General features: G+C 35.9%; 1 protein-coding gene across 4 annotated transcripts in view; it reads left to right on the top strand.

The window, feature by feature from the left end:
• Positions 1-279: 279 nt before the first annotated feature.
• The window catches only part of ICE2 (interactor of little elongation complex ELL subunit 2), a 71,074-nt gene continuing 47,481 nt past the window's right edge, over positions 280-23,872 (top strand). The window contains exons 1-8 of one of the 4 annotated variants that reach the window (XM_026518606.4): positions 280-417; positions 1,139-1,279; positions 1,373-1,507; positions 3,279-3,383; positions 9,632-9,893; positions 10,988-11,107; positions 22,904-23,041; positions 23,624-23,740. In XM_026518606.4, the coding sequence (XP_026374391.1) occupies positions 1,467-1,507; positions 3,279-3,383; positions 9,632-9,893; positions 10,988-11,107; positions 22,904-23,041; positions 23,624-23,740 (783 nt within the window). In that variant the 5' untranslated portion in view covers positions 280-417; positions 1,139-1,279; positions 1,373-1,466. Of the gene's footprint in view, positions 418-1,138; positions 1,280-1,372; positions 1,508-3,278; positions 3,384-9,631; positions 9,894-10,987; positions 11,108-22,903; positions 23,042-23,623; positions 23,741-23,872 lie in introns of those variants that run through there. The other 3 variants (XM_057306230.1, XM_057306231.1, XM_057306232.1) reach the window with 3 other exon arrangements.

The following is a 23,872-nucleotide window of genomic DNA, read 5'->3' as shown; positions in this document are numbered from 1 at the left end:
CCATTTTACAGATGAGGAAATCGTGTTAGGGAAACTAAGACATTTGCCTAAGGTTACAACCAAGGCTGTTTGGGTCTCCCCAGTATTGTCCTTGTCGCCTGTCCCTCTTCTAATTTATCACCCACTCAAGTCCGAGGTCTTTCTAAGACAACAAAGTGCCCTTAATCCCTTCCGCGGGCCAGGTTCTGGCAAACCCGACCTCACAGTTACCAGCCCAAATGCTCGGAGTACCGGAGTGAAAAGAGCACGGACCCCGCCCGCCGCGTCGCTGGTGACGTCATTACGCAGGGCCGAGGCGGCGCGGCCACGTCCTTTAAATAAGGCCTTCCGAGGGCGCGCGCGACAGTGTGAGGAGTGGGGTGGAGCGTGTGTGGAGTGGGGGTCGCGGCCCGGGCCAGAGCCGCCGCGGACCACGAGGTGGGCGGAAAGGATGCCTTGCAGCCGAGACGCGGAAGGGAGGGCGCTGCCTAGCAGGCGGGCACGCTCGTGAGGGCGGGAGGAGGGAACATGGCGGCCCCCTCGGCCGGGCCAGGACCCTCCGCTCTAGGTTTTGGCGCGGCCCCTTCCCCCGGCTTTGCTCGCCCCTTTACTTGCCTTACTGGAACCTTGTTTCTCCTTCCTTCCCCTTTCCCTCAGCCATTCCTTTTGTCCTCATCAACTCACCCTCCCCAGCCCCAGACGGGGTCAGAATGTGAGAGGTGGATTATGTGGGGGCAGGTCAGGCCCGTCAGGTACCAAGAGACGGACTCCTAAATTTGACTGCTAGTTTCTAACATACCACTTTATCAGTACATTTGGGATGACAGGAGAAGCACAGAACATAGAGTGGTCAAGGCAGATTTGCCGTCCTGGTGATTCCTCTTTATGATTCTGTGAAATGTCATTTAAGTCACCTGGACCTCAGTCTCCTCAGAAGTGAGGTTCTTTTTGAAAGATTCTTGATATGCAGGGAGTTTTTGTCCAGCATTGCTTGCCAGAATCTGTCCCATAATCGTGTATGGTTGGGAAAACGGAAGCAAGATTTCTTTGGGCAGTAAGGGAATAGAGGGGAGCTGAGTTGACTTAGAGCCCCATGCTCTTAAATGAACTAGTATGTAAGCAATGAACACCATCTAGTTTTGACTCTTTATTTCCACAGTGAGTGTCCTGAAAGTTATGTTACTGGAGTAAGTTAAATGGAAAAGGACTCCTACATCAGCATTGCTGTTCTGCTCCAAAGAACCTTGGGAATATTCATCTGTGTGCTGTATTCTGTTTTAGGTGTCCCTGTCAGTTGAGGGTAGGTGTTACAGGTTCTTCCACACCTACGTTAACAGCCCCTGGCCCCCACCCAGTCACCTGCTTTTGATCTTGACCTTTTGTTTTTCCTCAGTTGAGTGTAGATTCTGGAGAAATTCTGCCTCTGTTGGAGTCTGCACTGCCAGGCAGCAGAATTGTGAGCTAGAGTGAAGCAGAAATCTAGGAATATGAGCTCCATGCTGGCCATGGGTGAACCAAGGCTGAACTGGTGAGTTACATCTGTTTGAAATCTGAAGATGAGTGAAGTGGGACTGGTGGCTGGATTAGGAAAGGAGGATTTCTGGCCTGGAGAGATTTGGAGGAAACAAAAAGGAGATAAAAGTTTAGTGGCTCAGAACATACCCTGGTCTTACCTTCACATATTGAGCACTTTTGAGTCATAGCTGATTGCATTCCTCTCCTAAAATGACAAAAGTTGATCACTCTGAATGCTACTAGGTATAATTTCATCATGTATTTATTGTTTATTTTTGGTCTCTTAGTGAAGGAGAGAGGCTAGAAATCTCTTGCGTCCAAGAACTTTGCCCGTTTCTATTTTTTCTATTTTTTCTTTCTATTAGAAAGACCCTCTTTAAGAATGGACAAGCTTCATTTTGTTATATTAGAGTCTACATCAAGTGATAGTATAAATGCATAGACTGTGTTTTAGAATTGTATGAGAACTTCACAAATAGCAGACTTGGTAAGTGTAGTTTTGTAGGGACCTAATACATGTGTGCTCTAAATCAATTTAACACAAATTTACTGAGCATCCACTCTTTGCTAGCCAAAGAGAATACCAAAGTTACAAGAGATTACAAAGATGATTTAGATAGTACCTGACTCATAAGATTCAATCAGGATGAGCTCAATAAGTATTTTTTTTTTTTTTTGCAAACAGTGCTCCCTTCCCCCAAGGAGCTCACTGTCCTTGAGCCCACGAGATTGTTTTTGTATGATATGCAAAATCCTTATAACTTAATGAGGTTTCACGGATATAGTACCATAACAAGTAATAAATTACACTGTTGCAAAGCAAATAAGACATTCTAATTTTTATCATTTATACTTTAACCATAGTTGTGGGTTTTTGTTTGTTTGTTGATAAATACCTTTAAAAACAGTGAGTATGGAGCATTCTAAAATTTCCTGTTTTGGGAATGGGCCCTCCAGAAGTTACCATTTAATAGATTGTTCCATTGTAAGTTTTAGGAGGTGTATACATTTATGCTCCTTGCTATAAAGAACGTGTTCAGATGCAGCACGGATGGTTTTAAATGCCATTGATATTGTGAAACCAAATGTAGTTTACAGCCTTTGCACAGTATTGTAGCCCTTGGACCTACCTTTTTCCACAGGATTTTAATAATCTTTGTCCTTTCTAGGTTATGGTTCTCGTTGTTTTTAATTCCTTCAACCAGCATTTATTGGTTCCTTATTATATGGAAACCATTGACTATAATGTTAGTCTCTAATTATGATGTTATGGAAAATCATGTAAGACCTTAGAAGTGGTTTTAGCAGAGGCACAGCGTTTATCACATTGGCCAAAGACCCACCTAGTAGTAGTCTTTGTAGTGTCTTGTAACCTGGCACAATAGTGCATGAAACAAAACTAAACTGAGAAGCTTTTCTTTCAGCAACCCAACATCTTAATGTTCTGCCCCAGAACCTGAGGTGAGCCCTGCCCCTGACTGACTCTTATTGTACCTCATTGTGGTCTATCTTTAACTCTTAAGTATCTCTGACATTTAATTGGGTCTTAATGGAAAAAGCAAGGCTGATTATTTGAACTGGAGAATTTCAGAATGAGCCTAGGCTAAAATCTGTCCAAGTAAAACATCCAAACTCAAACATCTGATACATGAAATTAAAATTATTAAGAGGTGATTATCTGGGAAAGGGGCTCTAGGGGGCGTGTAGTTGTAAACTACAATTGTACCGTTATGCTGCATGAGATTTTGAATTGTCAGATATAAGTAAATTACTTTGTTTCACAGGGATGTTTCCCCAAAAAATGGCCTTAAGACATTTTTCTCTCGAGAAAATTATAAAGACCATTCCATGGCTCCAAGTTTAAAAGAACTATGTGTTTTATCTAACAGGTAATATATTTATTTATTTAGTTGTTTATTTTCATATTTGATTGTTATTTTTCTGGCAATTGAAGTTTTATATCTATATCCACTATTAAACATTCAAATTATAAAAATGTAAAAATTAAAAGATGGAAGAACCCAGTACCCAAGGATGACTAGTCTTTGGTGTATGTGTATTTATAGATATAGATACAGATATATAGAGATATAGATATATATAAACAAATCTTTTTGGACCTTTCTCCACTCAGATATAAAAACAAAAATGAGATCATACTATAAATAATATAAAATACTATAAAACTGTTTTACAGTTTGCTTTTTTCATTTAAAATAATATTCATGTATCTTTCCATGCCTCTATATATAGCTTAATCTTCTTAATTGTTGCGTAATATTTCATTATATAGATACTTTTTAATTCACTTAGTCTGATATTGCAAAATGTGTTCCTCTTTTTTGTAATTATAAACAATACATTGATGAAATTCTTGTAATAATTTTTATAAGATAAATTCATAGAAATTGAATTGTTCAGTCAGATGGCATATGCATTTTATCTTTTAATAGATACTGCCAAATTGCCAGAGATTTTTTTCCTCTCTGATATGAACATGCCTATTGAATGATAATTTTCCCTTCTCTCTGCTTATCTGCCTGTAACAGCTCTTCTTTCCTTTGTGATTGGCTGTTTCTATTCTATTGTGGATGAGTCTTGAAACCAAGTAATTGGGTTTACTAGAATGAACTGTAGATATGCCAAGTGAGGAATTGGGGAGCATCTCTAGAGGAACTCAACATTTACTTTCATCCTTCTCCACTCATTTTGCAGTTGAGAAAGCGTATTTCCAGCCTGGGTTTGGAATGGGTCCCCATCTGTTCCTGCCTTGTCTGTACCCTTCCTGTCAATTAGCATCTCTTCCTACTGCCATATTTTCATTCTCTCTTGATCAGTGTTTAAAGGTGCTCAAGTATTTCCTGTCTCAATCCCTGGAGTCCATGTTACTTTCTTTCCTCTTCTGTTGTTTGTCCTTAGATTTCTTTAAAAACTTATATGTGTTTGCTGGGAGAAAATGAGGGACAAAATGCTATAAGATATGCAGAAAATGTTTAACAAAATGGCAATAATAATAATGCCCTCTCTGTCAATAATTACTTTAAATGAATTAAACTCTCCAGTCAAAAGACAGATTGGGAGAATAGATTAATAAAACAGGATAAAACACTTCACTGCACATCTCACTGCATTTGCTTTCACTGAACATCCCACTCTAATCTGGCCTCCACCCTCACTAGGCTACTAAAACTGCTCCTCTCAAGATCATCAGTGACCTCCCAACTATGAAAATAACTCCCTCTGCTAGTTTTCTGGTGATGGTGGTATTTCTCAGTCTCCTTTGCCATCGTCATTTTCAGGATTGCCATACTGGATCATTATATTCTCTGGAGCTTTTAGAGATACTGATTTTGTACTCTCAACTCATACTTTTGAATTTGAATCTCTAAGGATGTCTGTGGAATCCATTAATTGACCCCACTGATACTCATTTAGGTTGTTTCCATTCCTTTCCTATTAAAACACTGAGCATCCTTTTTATACATATGCTGATATAAGTAGGATAAATTCCTCTAAGGGGGTATGTATATGTTTTTTATTTTGATAGATACTCCCAGAGTGCCATTAAAAACATTTTTTAAAAAGTGCTTTTTTGATTTATCAGATGAATAAATAAGTTCACATGAAAGCAAGTAGATGTTGTAGTAAAGAGGCGATTTAAAAACAACATTCTTGCCTAAGTGCATGATTATAATGTCTTTGCTAATATCACCTATAGAAGGTTGAGTAGATCCCATATAAATGCATCTATGGATTTAAAACTATTTTTGTTATTCAACCTGTACCATTTCTTGAGGATAACTTACTTTTTTAAATTTCTTAAAACTTATCAAATAAATAATTGCCTTTGTTTATTTGAATCAAAGAATGCCTACCAATTCTAGTATCCTGGAACAGGAGGGTAAACATGTATATCTTTACCTTTTTTTAAAGGTAGAATGAACATTTATCTTGAAAAAACAAAAAATAAAAACTTCTCACCACTTTATGTACTTTTATCTCAGCCTTCACCTTTTCAGACTAAAAAAAATTTTTTTAAAGATTTTCTTTATTTATTTGACAGAGAGAGACAGCCAGCGAGAGAGGGAACACAAGCAGGGGGAGTGGGAGAGGAAGAAGCAGGCTCCCAGCGGAGAAGCCTGATGTGGGGCTGGAACCCAGAACGCTGGGATCACGCCCTGAGCCTAAGGCAGTTGTTTAACCACTGCGCTACCCAGGCGTCCCCAGACTAAAAATTTTTAATACTAAGCTTCATCCTGCCACTGCTTCTTAATTTAATGGTTCTTCTCAAGTTTGGCTCTAGTCAGCATGTCATAGGTATGGGTTATAGTCTGAATTATGTAAGGGAAGTGATATCTTGCCGGCAATTGGGTACAACTTCTAAAATACTTTCTTCTTAGAATATGCTTGTTTTTCTTTAGATTTCTGTATTAGCACAAAATAATTTATTAATATAACTTACCTTTTGGCATAGAAAGAATAATGACATGAGGTATTGATTTCATACGTTTCTAGTCTTTTTGCTCATGTTAAATTTTACTAAGCTTTGTTACAGTAAGGAATGGATTTTCGGACTATTTACAGATATTTTCTTGATGGAAAAATTAGGGAAAATGTAAAATTTTTATTAGCCCTAATTTTGTGTTTTTTGTGTTCTCTAACATATTTGGGAAAATACTTCTAATTACTCTGCTTTCTACAATAGGAAGTTTTTATTCAGCCCTTCTCTACTGGAAGGTAAACATTTACCTTTTTTTAAATTAAAGTTTTGGTTGTCGACACCTATAACTGAGTTTTGAGCCAACAATGGGGAAAGTAGCTTCAAATAAAATATGAAATTTTAACATGTTTAATATAGAAAAGTATAAATCAAATTCAGGAGGTTCAGGTAGACTTTAGATGGGGGCTAGAAGCACCATTTCCAAATGCTACTTAAAGAAGCCACCCAAACCAGTAGACTTAAAGGATAGGAGACTAAAAGTTTGGATTCTGCCTTTTTTTTTTTTTTTTTAAGAAACTTTAAGCAAAAAAGGAGAATGGGTGGTTGACAAAATGAAGGGGGAAAACTTCAAACCATCAACTAAAATAAAATATAATGCTGTAAATGTGGATAGAGAAACCCTGTCAGATGCTTTTGGCTTGCACCCTGATGAAGACTTTGACAGCACTGCACTTGGAAATGATCTTGATGTGCTGCCATTTCATTCTTTGCTGAATGTAGCCAATTTAAGCTGCTAGAATTTCTTGACATTCCTACTCTGGCATATCTGAGTCAGCATCTTGTTGCTGCAGCAGCTTAATTAAGTTTGCCAGTTTGTGCCACAAGGACAGACATGTTCTCATATTCAGAGAGACAGCTGTGAAGCAGTATTGTTAAGAGTTGCGGACACAATACTGTTAGGTTTGAATAGCTCTCAAGACATTTTCTAGTGAGAAATCAATTTGCTGTAGTACATTTCTCCCAAGATCAGCAGTTAATATTCATTTTGTTAACCTAAAATATGCTTATTTTTATACAGTTATTGGAGAAACTTTAGTAGCTAAGTATGTCTTCTTTCACCTGTATTATTTTCAGATCCAATCTAAGCATCCTTATTTTAATTTCCAAAATTCTTTTCCTATTCACTAACCAGCTCTCTTGATTAGTTTTCCATCTTTAGTTTAACTCTTAAAGGGTGGGGCTGGATATTTTGCTTTATTTTGGGGCCTTAAGGTTATTTTCTAAGAATCTTGGCACTTTTACCATAGTTATTCTAGTATTATAAAGCTGATTTAAAACAAATTATCAGTAGTTTTGGATGAGGCTCACCCTTTGTCCAGACACAGATCTAGATTGGTAATTCTCAGCCTTATCAGACCAACACCCTCCCACTTTTCATAACAAGTATTTATGAGAAATAAGATAACCTCCTTTGCAGCCTGAATTAAAATTCACAGAAAATAATAGCCAAAACATTATATTTTTAAAAATATCTCAGATATAAAAGTGTGAAATCAAAGGAAATAATTTAATTATATATTTTAATATGTAAATAGTGGTATCTATATACTACTGCACTAGAAGATATAATGAAGTAGGCAGATGCACCAGCTAAAATGAACAAAGTTGGATTTTTTTTTTTAAGATTTTATTTATTTGTTTGAGAGAGTGAGAGCGAGAGTGAGAGAGAGAGAGAGCATGAGCAGGGGGAGTGGCAGAGGGAGAGGGAGAAGCAGACTCCCTGCTGAGCAGGGAGCCAGATGCAGGGCTCCATCCTGGCACTCCGGGATCATGACCTGAGTTGAAGGCAGATGCTTAACCAACCGATTGAGCCACCTAAGCATCCCAACAAGGTTGGATTTAGGAGAGGTTAATGTAAACTATGCCATAGAAGGATCATAAAAATAAAAGAGAATAAAATATATTGTTAGGATAAGTAATAACAGACCAGATTTGTTTGTATATGATTAAGAGATAGCCTAAAGGCACCTTTGAAAGTTGTGTAGTATACTCTCATACATGACATTACAGGCAGCTAGTATTCCTCACCTCTCCGTGCCTTTAATTCTCCCCTTCTTTTGTGACAACCCGGATGCAACTGTAGTCTTCTAAAATTCCCTAAAGAAATTAATACTGTTACAATTGAGAACCACAGCTCTGAATATTTCTTGCCCCTCCCTGTTCTCCCCCCTTTTTTTTTTTTTTAAGATTTTATTTATTTGACAAAGAAAGGCACAAGCAGGGGGAGTGGCAGGCAGAGGCAGAGGGAGAAGCAGGTTCCCCGCTAAGCTGAGCAAAGAGCCTGATGGGGAGCTTGATCTAAGGACCCTGAGATCATGACCTGAGCAGAAGGCAGACACTTGACTGACTGAGTGCACCCCTCCCAGTTTCTCCCTCTTAATCCCTGATCATACTATCTTTAGGATTCTTGGTCACCTATTCAGTAAGTTCGGTTTGGAAATCTGAGATCTCCATGGTTACACTCTATCGATATACATATTTACTTATCTTTCTTCCCCATTCATTTGTCTGATCCACTTGATTCTAAAGTTTTAGAGAGTAGAGGCTGTATTCTTCCTGTGTCCGGCACAAGGCTGATACATGGTAGTCACTCAGTAAATATTAATGAACAAGGGATGAAGAATGAATCAGCAGACCTCCATCCTTCTCATTAGTTTCCCTTCCTCTTGTGTTACTGTTGCTGTTTAATTTGGAACTAAATCATAGGGAACAGTTACTGTGGTGGAAATTAGAATTGTGGAGGCTGAGGAAGTAGTTGTGTCTGTGTGTATGTATTTGTGTACTTTAAAACTCTCTTATTAAAAATGTAGATAACTGCAATCAAATACTAGGAATAGCGACAAATTATGAACAAGATAAGAACTTTGTATTCATGTATCTCGCTGTTGCAGAAAGGTGTTTTTGTTTTTTTCTTTCTTAGCAGTTGGGGGTATTGTTTCATAAATATGGTTAACTGGTTCTCTAGTTACTACTTTCTCCTCTAGTTCATTTCTTTATAGATATGACAGATTTTCTCTTTTGCATTCATTCAAAGCATAAACACATTTCCATGGACTCAGCCATGTATGAGTGACAGAGGATTGTTCAACTTTTCTAAAACCACTATTGCTTCCATAAAGTGTGGCACACAGTGTTGTAATTTTCTTTTTAAGGAAACTAGAACATTTAGAATCTCAGTCAATTTGTGAACCTGTGACCTAAGCATATCCTGCTTTTAGTGGCTTTTGTTCATCATATTAACTGATATAGTTTACTGAAGAATTTAAGCTTTTGAAAACAACTTGCATTGTAATAAAGGTGAACATGAAATACCTGCATCTATAATTGGTAAGAGCAGTTTTCCCCTGTTGAATAAAGGGAAAAAAGTTCCAAACTGAATAAGTTGTCTAAGGATTTTGCCTCTTCCTCTCCGTCAGATAATTGAAGGTAAACTTGTAGTGTGATCCTATCCTGCAGAATACTTAATTTACACCAAATGGCTAAACATCAAAATGCAGGTGGCAGAGTTAGATAATAATCCAGAATTTACTATGTTAATCACGCTATATTCTCCCTGGTGATTGAGAATCATGAAATTCCATGATAGTAATCTTCATGTGAAAAGCACATATTTGTAAATTGTATTTTTTTTTCCAGACGTATAGGAGAAAATTTGAATGCATCAGCAAGTTCTGTAGAAAATGAGCCGGCAGTTAGTTCAGCAACTGAAGCAAAGGAAAAAGTTAAAACCACAGTTGGAATGGTTCTTCTTCCAAAACCAAGAGTTCCTTATCCTCGTTTCTCTCGTTTCTCACAGAGAGAGCAGAGGAGTTATGTGGACTTGTTGGTTAAATACGCAAAAATTCCTGCAAATTCCAAAGCTGTTGGAATAAATAAAAATGACTACTTGCAGTACTTGGTATGTATTCTATTTTTCAGCTTCAGTAAACAATATTTAAAAGTTAGAAAATATTTTAACTTTGCTTTTATGTTTTTAGGTGCAGCTATATTTACAAAAATGGAAAATTTGAGGAGTTTAATTGACAGAGCATTGGTGCTTTCATTCTTTTGTTGGTTCTATTATAGTTCAGGCATTTTGCTCTGGTTCTGAGCGTATTTCACTCCAGTTCATCTTAAGTACTAGCAGAACAATTTTACATTGCTCTTTGAACCAATTTTACATTTTTGTTTGATTAATTAGTAGTTTCAAGTTCTCAATTATATAAATGATGCTGTGTTGAACATCTTGATTGCAAACTCTTTGTTCATATCTATAGTTGTTTCCTTAAGATAAATTCTTAAAAATAAAATTGCCAGATCAAGGATTATACATGTTCTTTAAGGCTTAGATCTGCATTTACACATGGGTAAATTGTAGTGCAAAAAGTTTAAGCCAGTTTGTTCGTACCACTATTGCATGAAAGTTTTCTTTAAAAAAAAAAAAAAAAAATCTTCGCTAACCGTGGATATTACCTTTTTGCCTCTAATTTGGTATGGAAAAAATGGTGATGCCTTGTTTTATATTAATTTACAGAGTTTACTAATGAAAATAAGCCTTTTCCATGTGTTTATAAGCCATTTCTATTTCTTTCGTAACTTGCCTATTCATGTTGTTTGCACATTTTTTTCATTTGGATGTTAGTCTTTTTTTGTTAATTAAAAGCATTTTATGCAAAAATTTATTAATTTCTAAGTAGGTATTATAATATTAGTCATTTGCTCTTCTATTCTTATGGAGTTAGTTTTTTTTTTTTAAATTGAAGTGTAGTTGATAGGCAGTATTTATTGCTTTCATGTGTTCCACATAGTGATTTAAGATTTATATACATTGTGGAGTTTTTAATAATAAGTTTGTCATTATTATATAATACTGTTTAGCATTTCTCTGATTTTTACTTTGGATGGGATACTTTAATTAGTCTTTAAGTCCAAATTATTAGAGCAGGGATTGAGAAGTGATTGTTTTTAATCAAACTTCTTATTCCAAGACATGTCTACTTTTTTAAAAATCAGGATATGAAAAAACATGTGAATGAAGAAGTTACGGAATTCCTAAAGTTTTTGCAGAATTCCGCAAAGAAATGTGCACAAGATTATAATATGCTTTCTGATGATGCTCGTCTCTTCACAGAGGTAAAAAAACCAAAAAAACATTTATATAAACTGCCAAGTAATAGGCAATAGCAGCATTTTAAAATGTGTGATGATCCTGCCACAATCATATAAAGATATCAGTATTATCAGTTTAGAGACCAGATTGTGTGTATGTCTTTTATTCGTCATGTATTTTAGTAATGAAAATATTAGCACCCAAAATCATATACTGTAGTGTATTCATATATATATGTATTTTTTTTTTATTTTACTGATCCAACTATCAAATTTGAATTATATCTTATTCACATGGATGGTTTGATCTGATGCACTAGATTTCCCTTGTGAGAGAACAGGTGTTTAAGGAGTTGCCTTGGTCCTTAAAAATCTGAATGGTCATTTAGTAGTTAGTAACATAAATTTGTACTCGTTATCTTCAGGATAACCAGCCAGCAAATGGAAGAATTTCAACTGTGAGTTCATTTTTTGATACTTAGATCACTTATGCAAATGTATTAGCAAATCATGTAAATCAATATACTTTGTACCCCACCATCATTCAGTGGGCTTAGGAGAAATTCAGAGTATACTAATTAACTAGTAACTATTAATATATATTATTGTATTAGAGTTTATCTACAAATACCAGCACGTCTGAATTTTTTTGAAGTCTTTAAAACTAGTTATTATATACAGCAGTGTGATCCACTTAATAACACCATTGAACTCTACATGTAAAAATGGTTAAGATGGTTAGGTTTATGTGTATTTTACCACAATTTAAAAAACAAACCAAAACAGCTGGTCCCTATGATTTTGGGGCAGCAGAGGATATTAGTTCTACCATTTTAAAACACATTTTAAGGTGAAATTTTGCTGTTAATATGAACCAGAAGAATGATTCTTCTAAGTAAAAGGAAGCATTGGATTTTTATTTTCTCCGAACCTACAAATGATATACTCAAACCAAGTGTCATATTTTTCAATATGGAAAAGAAATTGTAGCTGTTCCTATTTTAATAGTGCCTTTGAAGGGACCAGAATGATGGTTTTAAAACATAAGTCATATCCCCTCATGTCCCTGGTTTAAAATGGTTTCTCAGTTTATTCAGAAAGAGAGTGTCTTTACAAAGTTGTACAGTGCCCTGCATGATCACACTCCTCCCTCAACCCTCCTACCCCGGTCCAGCCTGCTTCATCTTCTGTCTAACTCCCTCTCAGTTCTGCTCCAGCCTACTGGCCTCTTTGCGTTACTTGAATACTCCAAGCGTGGTCCTGCCTTAAGGCCTTAGGTTTTTCCCATCTTTCTGGCAAGCTGTTCCCCAGATAAGTGCATGGATTAGTTCCTTGATTTAAGTCTCTCTCTGTTCAGATGCCAACTATCAATGAGGATATCCCTAATTACCCTGTAACAAATAGCATCACTTTCAGGGTTCCCTTTATCATGTTTTATTATTTTTTATTGTCTTTCTCCACAACACCTATACATAAGTGCTTTTTTGTGCACTGCTGTGTTCCCAATGACTGAGTAATGCCTGACATGCATTAAGTTCTCAAGTGCTCATTGTAATTATTTAGTGAGTATAAAAGTGTTTATTAACAAAGTACATTATTTGATAGGTAACAATCAGCATTAAGTCTTGTTTTTTTAGTCAGATTGACTTGGCAGTATATTTTGTCTAATTTACATTTTACATTTACACCCTAAAGGTTCACTGATATTTTTCTGATTTTTTAGTGTTTTAAAATTTTAATTGTATATTATGAAATGCATTATACTTATAGAAAAGTATATAGAACAAATATATACAGCTAAACAAATAATTATATAATGAACACCTATGTAACTCTCTTCCAAGTCAAGAAATAAAACATTACCAGTAACCCAGAAGCTCCCTGTGTATCCCTCCTAATAATAACATTCTCCCTTCTTGAAGAAGTAGGTAATCACTGTCACAAGTTTGGTGTGGATAGTTTCCATACACTTTTTTTGGTAGTTCTTCGAGCTCACTTTTGCCTGTTTTTGAGTTTTATGTGAACAGAATTCTTCCTTCACTCATTATGTTTGTGAGATTCATACGCATGTATGTGTGTAGTTGTAGTTCATTCATTTTCATTTCTGTGCATTATTACATTATATGAATAAACTACAATTTATTCTGTTGATCACAGTTTGAGTTGTTTCCTGTTTGGAGCTATTCTAAGCAGTGCTCTTATGAAAATTTTCATACATGTCTCTTGGTGCACATGTGCACACATTTCTACTGGGTATATACCCAGGAATGGCATTGCTGAGTCATAGAGTGTGCACATATCTTCAGCTTTAGTAAATAATGTCAAACTGTTTTCCAAAGGGTTATGCCACTTTACAGTCTACCTTTGAGAGTTTTGTTGGTCCGTATCCTCAAGTTAATGCTTATATGGCAGTCATTTCAGTTTTAGCCAATCTAGAGGATATGTTATTATATATATAATAAGACTTTGCATCTTTTCATATACTAATTGGTTATTTCCTATGAATCAGCTGTTCAAGTTTTGCCCTGTATTCTACTGGATTTTCTTTCCATTATTGGTATGTGAGAGTTCTTTGTATATTTGAAATATACAAATTTTATGGGTTATGTGTGTTGGAAGCTTTTTCTTTTGATAAAATGGTCTCTTTTAATCTATAAGTTCCCCTCAATTCCTTTCTTTTCCTTAAACTTGATCTTTTCAAGAATTTGGGTCATTTGGCTTGTAATGTTTCCCACAGTCTAGATTTTGATGATTGCTTATTCACAGTGACATTCAACATGTTCCTCTTTTCTCTGTATTTCTTAAAATTGTTGTTGGGATCTGGAAGCTTGATCAGAATTAGTCTTGGCCAGATGGATTCAGTAGATGTTGTGTTCTTTATTCAGGTGGCACATATGTCTGGTTGTTTCTTTTTTGTGGTGGTTGCTGCTGTTCATATTTGATGCCTAGATCTCATTCACTGGGGTTTATAAAATCGTAGGATTCTAATTGCATCATTTATTTGTATTTATTAGTTGGAATAATTTTTATAATTTTATTGAGATGTTTTCCCTTATCTATGTGGTTTCCCGATTCATGTAGCAGAAAAAAAATGCTAAATTCTTACCTTTATATTGCCAGTTTTGAAAAAGTTGATTCCTTCTTCTCCAATGTTGATCAATGTTTTCTTTTTAAAAAATATTATGGTTTTTAGTCCACTGTAATTACTCTTTTTGAAGCTCAAATAATACTAGCTTTAGCCAGTGACCACTCTTCATACTGGCTTTTGAGTCTTTGAGTCACCATGGTAGTCTTTGAGGCTCGTTTTGTACATTTCCTGTCTCAACCCTGGAGTCGGCAATTCTCCAGAGCCCTTGTTTCTTTCAGTGGCAAGTGGTATTTCAAGACTACAGTCTGGGTACTGGGGATGCTCATTGCTGGATTGGTCATTGTTTCTGAGACTATTTCAGTAGATGGAACCAGGAAGTATTTACTTAAAGAAAAAATACCACATGTATCTCATTTACTTTATACCACATTATACTCACAATAACCTTAGAATAACAGTACTATCAATCAATAGGATACTGAAAACAGTTTGGAAAATTTTTTTATGTGTTCTTATTCTCTCCTACTTTTTTTTTTTTTAAATATTTTATCTATTTGAGAGAGAGAGCACTAGCGGGAGGGGCAGAGGGAGAGGGAGAAGCAGACACCCTGCTGAGTAGGGAGCCCGTTGTGGGACTTCATCCCAGGACCCTGGAATCATGACCTGAGCCGAAAGCAGATACTTAACCAACTGAGCCACCCAGCACCCCTCCCCTACTTTTTGTTTTTAAAAGGTTGTATTTTATCTATGTTTTTAGAGCATATCGTTACTACATACTAAATAAGCTCTTCCTTTTTACCATGTTTAATTTTAAATCAATTTTCTTGAAGTATAATTTACATGTAATAAGGATCCATTTTAAGTGCATGTCGCTGAGTCTTCACAAATGCATATACCTGTGTAACCATGACCACAATCATGATAAGGTATACTTCCATCACCCTAAAAAGATCTCTCTGCCTCTTTGTATCCATGACCTAGGAAACCACCAGTATGCTTTCTGTCTCCATGGATTAGATTTGCCTTTTCTAGAGTTTCATAAAAACTGAGTCACACACAATGTATTCTTATGTCTGGCTTCTTTCATTCAGTATTTTTTTGAGATTCATCCACATTGACACAAATATGCATAATGTGTTCCTTTTTTATTCCTTTTTGTTGTATTGTATAATTATACCAAAATTGGTGTATCAGTTCAGCTGTTGATGGACATTCGTGTTATTTCCAGTTTGGGGCAATTATGAATAAAGCTACCATGAGCATTCTTGTACGAGGTTTTTTGGGAACATATGTTTTCATTCTTCTTGGGTAAAGAACTAGGGGTAGAATTTTCAGATCATATGGCAAGTGTAGTTAAGTGTTATTAGAAGCTGCCAAACTTCTTCATAATGGATGTACCATTTTACAGTCATCAACAGTGTATAAGAGTTCTAGTTGCCCTGTACTTTTGCTAACACTTAGTATTGGTGATCTTTTTCTTTTTTTAGAAAAGTAAAAGTAGAGTTTTGATCTCAGGTTTCATCTTTCTTCCTGTTGATGACCTTAGTCACACCCATACAATTGTTTTTTTTTTTTTCTTTTTCAAATTTTTATTTAAATTCTTGTTAGTTAACACAGAGTATAATAATGGTTTCAGGAGTAGAATTTAGTGATCTGTCACTTACATATAACACCCAAAGCTCATCATTACAAATTCCCTCCTTAATATTCATCACCCATTTAGCCCATCTCCCACCCACCTCACTTCCATCAATTCTCAGTTTGTTTTCTATCATTAAGAGCCTCTCATGGTTTGTTTCCCTCTCTCTCTCTTTTTTCCCCCTTCCCATATGTTTATCTGTTTTGTTTCTTAAATTCCAGATGTAAGTGAAGTCATATGGTATTCGTCTTTCTCTGACTTATTTCACTTAGCATAGTACACTCTAGCTCCATCTGCATCATTGCAAATGGCAAGATTTCGTTCTTTCGATGGCTGAGTAGTATTCCATTGTGTATGTATAATGTGTGTGTTACATATGTGTATATACATGTATATATGTGTGTGTGTGCGTGTGTATGTATACACACACTACATCTTTATCCATTCATCAGTCAGTGGACACTTGGGCTCTTTCCATAGTTTGACTATTGTTGATAGTGTTGCTGTAGACCTCAGGGTGCCTATACCCCCTCAAATATGTATTTTTGTATCCTTTGGGTAAATACCGAGTATGTAATTGCTGGATCCTAGGGTAGTTCTATTTTTAACTTTTTGAGGAAACTCCATGCTGTTTTCCAGAGTGGCTGCACCAGTTTGCTTTCCCAAGTAATCTTTTTATGTTTTAACAACCTCGTGGGTATGTAGTGGTGTCTCATTATGGTTCTAGTTTGCATTTCCCTAAAACAGTGATGTTTTAAAATCTTTTGCTGATTTTATTGGTTTTTATTTTTATTGAGTCTTGAAAGTTCTGTATATATTCTGAATACAAGTCTATTATATATGTAGTTTTCTCCAGTTTGTGACATGTTTTTTTAATGTTTTAAAGAGTGTCTCTCAAAGAACAGAATTTTAATTATAATGAAGTCTCATTTTTCAAAATGTTTAATGGCTGATGCTCTTATGTGTTCAAGCATAGAAATCTTTGCTGACCCCAAGTGGTTCTCATTTGGGATCACTTTTACTTCGTTACCTCTGCCCCAGGGATTTTAGCAATCTCTGGAGACATTTTTGGTTGTCACAAGTGGCTGAATGCTACTGGTGTCTATTGGCTAGAGGCCAGGGATACTACTAAGCATCCTGCAATGCACATGACATCTCCCACAACAAAGCATTATCCAGCCCAAAGTGTCTCTAATGCTTGTGTTGAGAAACCCTGATCTAGAGGTTTTATAGCTTTAACTTTAATGTGAATGTCCATTTCAAGTTTTTATGGTGCAAGATGTGATGTTTGGATCAAAGTTCATTCTTCTTTCATATGGCTATCTAGTTCTAGCATAGTGATTCTCACCTGAGAGTGATTTTGCCTCCCAGAGGACATTTGGTAATGTCTGGAGACATTTTTGGTTGTCACAGCTGAGGAAGGAGTACTTCTGGCATCTGGTGAGTAGCGAAAGGTGTTGCTAAATACCCTTCAGTGTTATAGGATGGCCACAAAGAATTACCTGGTCCAAAATGTGGAAAGTGCCAATATTGAGAAACTCTGCCTAGCACTATTGGTTGAAAAAGCTATTTTTTTCCCTCATTGAATTGCCTTGTCACCAATGATATGTGTGTGGGTCGATTTCCTGACTGTATTTTATTTCATTAATCTATAAATCTGTCTTTATGCCTCTGCCATCTGGTCTTTTAAGTTTTGAAACCATGTGGGGGAAGTCCTGCAACTTTGTTCTTTTTAAAAATTGTTTGGTTCTTTTTAGTCCTTTGGATCTCCATGTAAATTTTGGAATCCACTTGTCAATTTCTACAGAAGAGTTAGGTGGGATATCAATAGGATTTCTTCACATCTGTAGAACTTGTATTTTACAAATATCTTTTTTTTTTTTTTAAGATTTTATTCATTTATCTGACAGAGAGACAGCCAGCAAGAGAGGGAACACAAGCAGGGGTAGTGGGAGAGGAAGAAGCAGGCTCCCAGCGGAGGAGCCCGATGTGGGGCTCGATTCCAGAACTCCGGGATCACGCCCTGAGCCGAAGGCAGACGCTTAACGACTGAGCCACCCAGGCGCCCCTTACAAATATCTTTTAAAATAGTGTTGAGCTATATTGCCTTTCTTCCTTTTCTGTTTAAATAAAATCTGACATCTCTTGCCTTATAACTAGAAAGATTAGTTATTTACCTTCATTATAATTGATGTTTGTCATTTCATTTGTCTTTTCCTAAAGTTCTTTCTAATTTTACGTCTTTTAAGAGGATTGACTTTTTTTTCTCCTTCTTTTCCTCTCCGTATTGATTTGGAACTTATTCTTTGTTTTTCTGTTCTCCTAATGGTTACCCTTGAATTTTTACAGTGATTTTTTCCCCTCATTGAATTGCCTTGTCATTATTGATGTGTGGGTCAGTTTCTGGTTCTATTCTGTTTCTATTAGTCTATGTATCTACAGAGACCATAGAGCATTTTGACTTTCATCACATCCCTCCTGACTGATGTTTAATGCTGTCTCTTTTTTAAACCTACATTATTATTTTATATAAACAGTGTTTGTTTTAATTTATCTACAAATTCTGACGATTTTTGGCTTTCCATTTCTTCTTCTCAAATACACATTCTGAGGTCCTCCTTATTGTTCCTGAAATGCTTTGTGTTCTAGATGTTCCTTTGATGACCGCCTCTTGTTGATGAACAATCTTTCAGTTTATCTGAAAATATTTTTATTTTGTTCTCCTTATATGATAGTTTTACTCCATGCATAATTCTAAGTTGACTGTTTTGTTTCTCAATCTGAAGATATAATTCTACTTTTTCTGGCTCCTGTTTTTGAAAAGTGTGTCATCTGTTTGTCCTTTTTTTTTTTTTTTTAAGATTTTATTTATTTATGTGACAGAGAGACAGCCAGCGAGGGAGGGAACACAGCAGGGGAGTGGGAGAGGAGAAGCAGGCTCCCAGCGGAGGAGCCCGATGTGGGACTCGATCCCGGAATGCCGGGATCATGCCCTGAGCCGAAGGCAGACGCTTAACGACTGCACTACCCAGGCGCCCTGTTTGTCCTTTCTTTTAGGGAATCTGTCTTTTCTCTGTGACTACTCTGTATTTTTGGTATTTTACAGTTAAACTACAATGTTTGTGTGTTTAAATCATACTTCATTCATTATGTTTCTTGTATCTGTTATTCCTGTCCTTTATCAGTTCTGGAAAATTCTCAGCCATTTTATATTATTGCTTCACGTTTATTTTCTCAACTCTGTCTTCGTGGGAGTCCCATCGCTAGGTTAGACCTCAGTCTGTCTTCCATTCCGTCCCTGCCCCATCTTCCTCTCTCCCCTCTTTAACTGTGGTAAAATGTACATACATAAATTTTTAACCATTTTTAAGGACAGTTGAATGGCATAAAATACTTTTTATACTCTCGTAAATATAATTCTACCATCTACCTCTAGAAATTTCTCATCTTCCCAAGCTGAAACTCTGTACCCATTAAATAATAACTCATCATTCCCTCTTCTCCCCAGTCCCTGGCAACCACCATTCTCCTTTCTAGCTCTATGAATTTGACTTTTCTAGGTACCTCACATAAGTGCAGTAATTTTCCTTTTGTGATTTTTATTTCACTTAGCATAATGTGTTCTTCAAGGTTCAAGTCGAATGTGTCAGAATTCCCTTCCCTGGGGTGCCTGGGTGGCTTAGTCGTTAAGTGTCTGCCGTTAAGCGTCTGCCTTCGGCTCAGGGTGTGATCCTGGCGTTCTGGGATCGAGCCCCACATCAGGTTCCTCCTCTGTGAGCCTGCTTCTTCCTCTCCCACTCCCCCTGCTTGTGTTCCCTCTCTCGCTGGCTGTCTCTATCTCTGTCAAATAAATAAATAAAATCTTTAAAAATAAAAAAAAAGAATTCCCTTCCCTTTTTTAAAATTTATTTTTAATTGTGGTAAAATACACATAACTTAAAATTTACTATCTTCATTATCTTTAGGTGTGCAGTTCAGTAATATTAAGTACGTTCATATTGTTATATAGCCAATCTCCAGAATGCTTTTCACCTTGCAAAACTGAGACTCTCTACCCATTTCTGAACTGTTTCTGCTAAAAACACTTTTCATACCAAATACGTGTTTTATTTTGTTTTGTTTTGTTTTGTTTTCCCCACACCAGCCAGTTCTCCATCTCTCTGGAAGGCAGCTATTCTCACCACTATCCACCAATACAAGTTATCCAACTCTCTGGACAGTAGGCCTAGGGTTCCCATGGCCTCCTCCTCTGGTTCAGTAATTTGCTACAGAACTCAGGAAAACACTTTACTTACTATTCTAACTTATAAAGGATACAACTCAGGAACAGCCAAATGGAAGAGAAAGATGCACAGGGCAAGAGATGGCAGAAGGGGCACAGAGCTTCTACGCCCTCTCCAGGCATACCACCCTCCCAGCACCCAAGTGTTCACCAACCTTGGAGCTCTCTGAACCCCATAGTTTAGGGGTTTTTATAGAGGCTTTGTTTCCTAGGCATAATTGATTAAATTATTGGCTGTTGGTGATTAAGTCAATCTCCAGCCCTCTAATCATGCCCTGGTCTTTCTGGCAACCATCCCCCATCCTGAAGTTCTCTAGGAGCCAGGAGTCATGTCATTAGCATACAAAAGACATTCATTCTTGTCACTCAGGAAATTCCTAGGGTTTTAAGTGCCTTGTGTTAGGAACGAAGGACAAAGACCAAATACATATTTCTTATTTTATCACATCCATTAAACAATAATCCTCAATTCCCACCCCTCCCAGTTTGTAGAAACCACCATGTTACTTTCTGTCTCTGAATTTGATCTTCTCTAGGTAACCCCATGTAAGTGGAATTTATGGTATTTGTCTTTTCGTGACTTATTTTACTTAGTGTAATGTCTTCAAGATTCACCCATGTTCTAGCATGTTTCTAATAGCATGTTTCTAAATTTCCTTCCTTTTTAAAGCTGAATACATATTCCATTGTATGTATTTGGACATTTTGCTTATCCATTCATCCATTGATGGATGCTCTGGTTACTTCCACCTTTGGGCGGTTGTGAATAATGCTGCTTTGAACATGAGTGTACAAATAACAGTTCAAATCTCTGTTTTGTGAGCCTTAAATGTAAGAGTCTCATGTTCAGTGTCTCACCTGATCTTCCCACTGTTAGAGGCATTTGACCTCAAGATACCTCATCTTTCATGGGTTTTCTGCTCCTGTTTCTTCTCACTCTAGATGTCTGGGGTTTATTTACTTACTTATGGTCCTTGAGATTCTTTCTGCTTTTTACCAAGCCCAGTCATGCATGAAAATTGTTAGTTGTAATTTATCCAGTATGTAGTGGGATTTGGATAGAAGTGCTCTCTCTTCAAAGTATACGTACTCTACCACACTGCCAGAAGTAGTGTCCATTATGTTTTTACGTTTCAAACATTTATGATACCATATTTTTCCTTTCTGGCCCAAAATAAAATCTAGGGAACAGAGTCATTTTCACCTTTCTTTGTAATGATAGATCTGTATTATGTACATGCATGTGCTTTTGGTGTATTTAGTTTTCAAGATATTTTGAATGGTAAATAATATTTGGTGGTTGGGTGATGGGAAACAGCCAGAATCTCTTAACCTTCATAGCTGTTTTTCAAAGACAAATAAATTATTAGTTAAAACCCTTTTTAAATATATCAAGTAATGATCCTATAGTTGCTTAATACCTACCAGTTGTGAAATATCTCTAATAATATATAGTAATGTATCTGAATATAAGAGTAAAACTGTGTTAGATTTTCCTGTGACTTTCTCTTTCCCTAATCACTGAATTAAGTGAAACTTAAGTTACAAGCACTAACATCCAACAGAGTTTTACCAAGAAAGATGTATGAGCAAATATCTAACTAGAATAGGCTCTATGTCATATAGTTCTTATGTATTGCTTTCTTTTGCACGTGTGTTCAAGTTCTTGTGATGACTGCTATAGGGTGGGAATGCTAGGGGTGGAAGTTAACTAATATAAATGAGGAGCAAAGATACTATGCAGAGCTGACTGCAGTTGACTGGGATTTTTAAAAAACAAACAAAACTTTTCCATGTTAACCCACATCTGCCTTAGTTGCAAGTAATATCCTGAATAAAATACCAAAGTCAGTGTTGAAAAGAATGGATGGAGGGGGAAAATGTGAAAGACAGCAGGGAGTGAGGATGGGGAGAGGCGGATATGAAATTAGATGAAAAGAGACTGGAGTAAAGTTATTAATTTGTAACTTGACAAATTTTATAAATGTCTGAAGGAAAAGAGGATATAAAGATTACAAAGATATGCTTATTGCTAATTTACTTTTGTGATATAAAGCAAATTCTAAAAGGTTCAGATTAGATTCATTGACAGTAGAAGAAAAAATAAGTTTCTTTGAAGATGATATACATATGTTTTTTAATTATAACCCCACTCTCAGCCAAAACCACTGTGCATCTTTGAGTTGTTTACATGTTATCACAATGTCATATATTCTGCTTGAGTAAAGCTGTGAATTTTATTTCCTTCTTGATTATATTTCCTGGTAAGTTATTAGTATTTTGAAAAGTTTGGTGAGAAGAAAATACTAAATTTAATTAGTTTTAACTTTGTTATTTATTTTTTTAGATTGTAAATTAGAGTGATTTGTTAGATAACTACTTTGTTAATTCATCGTGCTTCGGAATCTTTCTAGTGTATTAAACTTATTTATTTCTAATTAGTCATGTAACTGCTTTTACTGCAAGAAAATGTGTTGACATTTTCACGTGGCTTTATTTCCTTGACAGTTTCTTAAATAGCACAGAAAATATGATGCATCTTTTTTATTTAATTTAAAATTTTAATACTATTGCTAATTTTAGTATTATTAATATCAATCTTTTAAGAAATTAGGTTAAAAAGAATTGTTATGAAAACAAGAGATTAACTCAAGGAATATACATTATGCTTGCATTATTAGAAGTTTGATTAATGAAATGAGGCTAATATTTATAATGAATAATTATATAGTCACGTATAACTAAATTATTTTTGTTGTATTATTAGGGAAGTAGGATACAAATGAATTTCTCTTCATTTTTATTTCCTAGCAAATTTTAAGAGCTTGTATTGAACAAGTGAAGAAGTATCCAGAGTTCTATACTCTTCATGAAGTCACCAGCTTAATGGGATTCTTCCCATTCAGAATAGAGATGGGATTAAAGTTAGAAAAAACTCTTCTCGCATTGGTAAGGTTTACCGATGAAGGTAGAAACGTACTTTTGTCTGAAACATCACCTATATTTCACATAGACAATATTTATGTTTAGGTTTTGAACAATAATAAGATATAACTTTTAAAATATGCAATGCAAATGTGTCTTTTTGTTTTATGGATATCAATATTTGATATTTTTTTAAATGTCACTACCAACTTTATTGGTTTTCTTTTCTTCATATCTCATCTTTCTTAATGTTCCAACATATGTAAGCAGGGAACCTCTTTTCTTTTAAATGATTTTACTCACAATCATTGGAAGTAAGTGTGTGTAGAGAAGATATTTTAGAGTTTCTGTTATATTTGTACCTCATAAAATGAGAGGTTAGGATGTAAAGTGGTAAGGAAAATGGCATGGCACCCTTGCCTTGGATTTTTTTGGAAAAAAAACATATATGTAGGTTGTCAAGCAAAACATGGAAGTCGTGGCTTTAAGAAGGCTCTAAAGTAGAGTGGAGCATTTTAAGTTAAGAGTTTCATATGATGAAAAGATAGTTTTCTTAGGGGAAAAATACATGTGATATTTGCAATAAGACATTCCCTTTCTTCTTAGGGCAGTGTAAAATACGTGAAAACCGTATTTCCCTCAATGCCTGTGAAGTTGCAACTCTCAAAAGATAACATATCTACCACTGAGACACCAGAAAAAACAGCTGCAGCTATGCATTATGTAAGTAGGAAAGTACTTTTGGATTTTCCCAAGTAATCGTCTGTACCTCATAAAGTACATATGATCTTATTGTTTTAAAGTCCCCTTCTTGGGGTGCCTGGGTGGCTCAGTCGGTTAAGTGCCTCCCTTCAG

This window comes from Ursus arctos, unplaced genomic scaffold (assembly GCF_023065955.2).
Source record: "Ursus arctos isolate Adak ecotype North America unplaced genomic scaffold, UrsArc2.0 scaffold_36, whole genome shotgun sequence".
Classification (NCBI taxonomy): Eukaryota; Metazoa; Chordata; class Mammalia; order Carnivora; family Ursidae; genus Ursus; species Ursus arctos.
Note: the sequence above shows the minus strand (reverse complement) of the source record. Positions and strands in the feature narration are given on the sequence as shown.